The sequence below is a fragment of the Anguilla anguilla genome, chromosome 2, assembly GCF_013347855.1.
Source record: "Anguilla anguilla isolate fAngAng1 chromosome 2, fAngAng1.pri, whole genome shotgun sequence".
NCBI lineage: Eukaryota > Metazoa > Chordata > Actinopteri > Anguilliformes > Anguillidae > Anguilla > Anguilla anguilla.
The window spans coordinates 62,168,714-62,171,213 of NC_049202.1; the positions used below are offsets into that span (position 1 = coordinate 62,168,714).

The 2,500-nt window shown below is 52.9% G+C and overlaps 1 protein-coding gene across 6 annotated transcripts in view; it reads left to right on the forward strand.

Moving 5' to 3' along the window:
• The window catches only part of LOC118216897 (rho GTPase-activating protein 44-like), a 34,738-nt gene that overhangs the window by 3,526 nt on the left and 28,712 nt on the right, over nucleotides 1-2,500 (forward strand). For all 6 annotated transcript variants that reach the window (XR_004763089.1, XR_004763090.1, XM_035398527.1 and 3 more), the window contains 2 exons: nucleotides 256-367; nucleotides 930-1,006. Coding sequence is in view for 4 of the 6 variants with exons in the window: in XM_035398527.1 (XP_035254418.1) it covers nucleotides 260-367; nucleotides 930-1,006 (185 nt within the window). In the remaining 2 variants the exon portion in view is untranslated. The remainder of the gene's footprint in view (nucleotides 1-255; nucleotides 368-929; nucleotides 1,007-2,500) is intronic.

Here is a 2,500-nt window from a genome sequence, read left to right on the forward strand (position 1 = left end):
ACAGGGGTTTTCCCTTTCTGCTCTCAGATTCCCTCCCCATTGGCCGTGTCCTGGTTGAGCTCCGTTCTGATTGGCTCTGCCTACCTCCTCTGCCTCTTCATTCTCATTGGCTATGACACGGTTTTTTGCAGGGTTGCGATTGGCTGTGCCCTAGTTCTGCTTTGTTTTGACTGGCTCCACCCACCTTCTCTGCCTCTCCGTCCACACTGGCGGCGACACGGTTTTGCAGTGCTGTGATTGGCTGTGCCCTTGCAGGAAGATGCTGAAGATGTGTGGGGACACGGAGGACAGGCTGGCCCAGGAGCTGATCCTGTTTGAGCTGCAGATCGAGAGCGACGTCATCGAGCCCCTCTACGACCTCGCTGAGGTAAGTCGGGGAGCGAGATCCCAAACGCAGACTCTGCAGACCCCTCAGAACAACATCGAACGTTCTCCCTCCAAAACCAGTCAGTCCAATTTCATGGTCTCGTGAATGCTTGGTTATAATACTATGGGAATGGACCCTCTGTTCTGTAGTGTACTTTAGCATTGGAATCTGTAATTACGACCTGTGCTGTCTTCTCACTAGGAGATAGAGAGGATCGAACCAATGTGGGAGTTGGCCGTCTGGCCTTAGCTATGGAATCTGTGAGCTGACCTCCATCACCGAGCCTCTCAGCACTATTCTTTATGTAAAAAAAAGGCAAAGCTCAAAAAACGTGGAGATTTTTTATGCGGTCTACCCTCCCAGCAATTCCAGAGCTAATGGCTTTGTTATTGGACACCTCTGCCAATCAGGCTCCCAAGCCAGGTGTGCGGTTCTTCTGTATTCCCACACGGAGGTGTGACAAAGGTGCACGTTGTTTTCTGTGTTTTACCTCCCAAAGGGCTGTTAAATAGGAGCCTTTTTCCCTCTTCCTGTTCTGTTTGCTTTATGTTCCCGCTTAAAGGTGGAAATCCCCAGCATTCAGAAACAGAGGAAGCACTTAGCCAAGCTGGTCCTGGACATGGACTCCGCCCGCACGCGGTAAGAGGGGACGGTGTGCTTTTTTTTCAGTGTGGGGCGGGGGGGGGGGGGGGGGCGCCGCTGCAGGAGAAACCCCATCCCCTGTGAACTGGTTGCCGGGAGGAACCGCGTGCGGGGGCTGGGGGAAATGTCAGGGGGTTCAGGTTACACGCGGTCCCGCCTGGTTTCGGCTTCTCCGGTAGTACCGGGGCACCGCCCTTCTCCGTGTCTCACTCCAGGCCCCCCCCCCCCCCCCACCAGTCCAATACCACCCCCTTTTTCCCATGGTCAAAGCTCAGATAAGCGTTTCATTGGGTGGGAGTAGATTAATGGGTTTCCATGGCAATAGGACAGGTAGGGTGTCCTGATTATAATAATAGGTATTGGTGACTACTCTGTATAACGTTCAACAGACTGCCAGGATGAGAGTTCAGGTTAGCATTTAGCATAAGGGAGTTTCGTTTGTTATCAGAGGGGTAAGCAACAAGCTTGACTTCTTGGGGTCAACATGAAGCAGTCGTTACATTACAAAAGAAAAAATACATTTTTTTTAATGAAATATAAATGAAATACAGTATATATGATGTAAGAATAGAATCCTTATAGAGTGATTTCACAATTAACAAGACATGAGAAACGTACTAGTGGAAAACATAAAAGCAACACAAAGGCAAGACAAAAAAAAATAAAAAGAGTGAGCTTCATCGAGGAGGAGGAGGGTTTGAAAAAGCAATCCCGTCACTGGGAGGATTTATTTTAAAGAAGTCATCGGTGATTCTCCATCGTAGCTGAGTACTCTGTGACCGCTCTGCACGTTTCCCCCGGCGACCGCGAGGGCACTGGGTTCAGACCAGCCGTTAATGGGAGAGGCTCTCTGGGAGGAGAGAGGGGAGGTGGGGGCTGGCGGTGCAGTGACTGGGGGGTTTTATATTAAAGGAAACGCGTCGGAGGTTCTCAGGCGGCGAGGACGCTGTGCCTCCCGGTGACGGTGACGGGGTCTGGCACCGTCCCGCCACAGGGAGGGGACACGTCTGGGTCGATGCGTCTGGGCGGTTTCAGAACGTTCAGGGTGGGGGAGTCGCGTCCCTGCCTGTCACTGTGAGCTGGCTGCATGGAACAGGGTCACTGAGGTGGAGGGGCTTGGGTTATTGGGAGCTGAAACAGGGTCACTGAGGTGGAGGGGCTTGGGTTATTGGGAGCTGAAACAGGGTCACTGAGGTGGAGGGGCTTGGGTTATTGGGAGCTGAAACAGGGTCACTGAGGTGGAGGGGCTTGGGTTATTGGGAGCTGAAACAGGGTCACTGAGGTGGAGGGGTTGGGTTATTGGGAGCTGAAACAGGGTCACTGAGGTGGAGGGGTTGGGTTATTGGGAGCTGAAACAGGGTGGAGGGGTGAGGTGGAGGGGCTTGGGTTATTGGGAGCTGAAACAGGGTCTCTGAGGTGGAGGGGTTGGGTTATTGGGAGCTGAAACAGGGTGGAGGGGTGAGGTGGAGGGGGTTGGGTTATTGGGAGCTG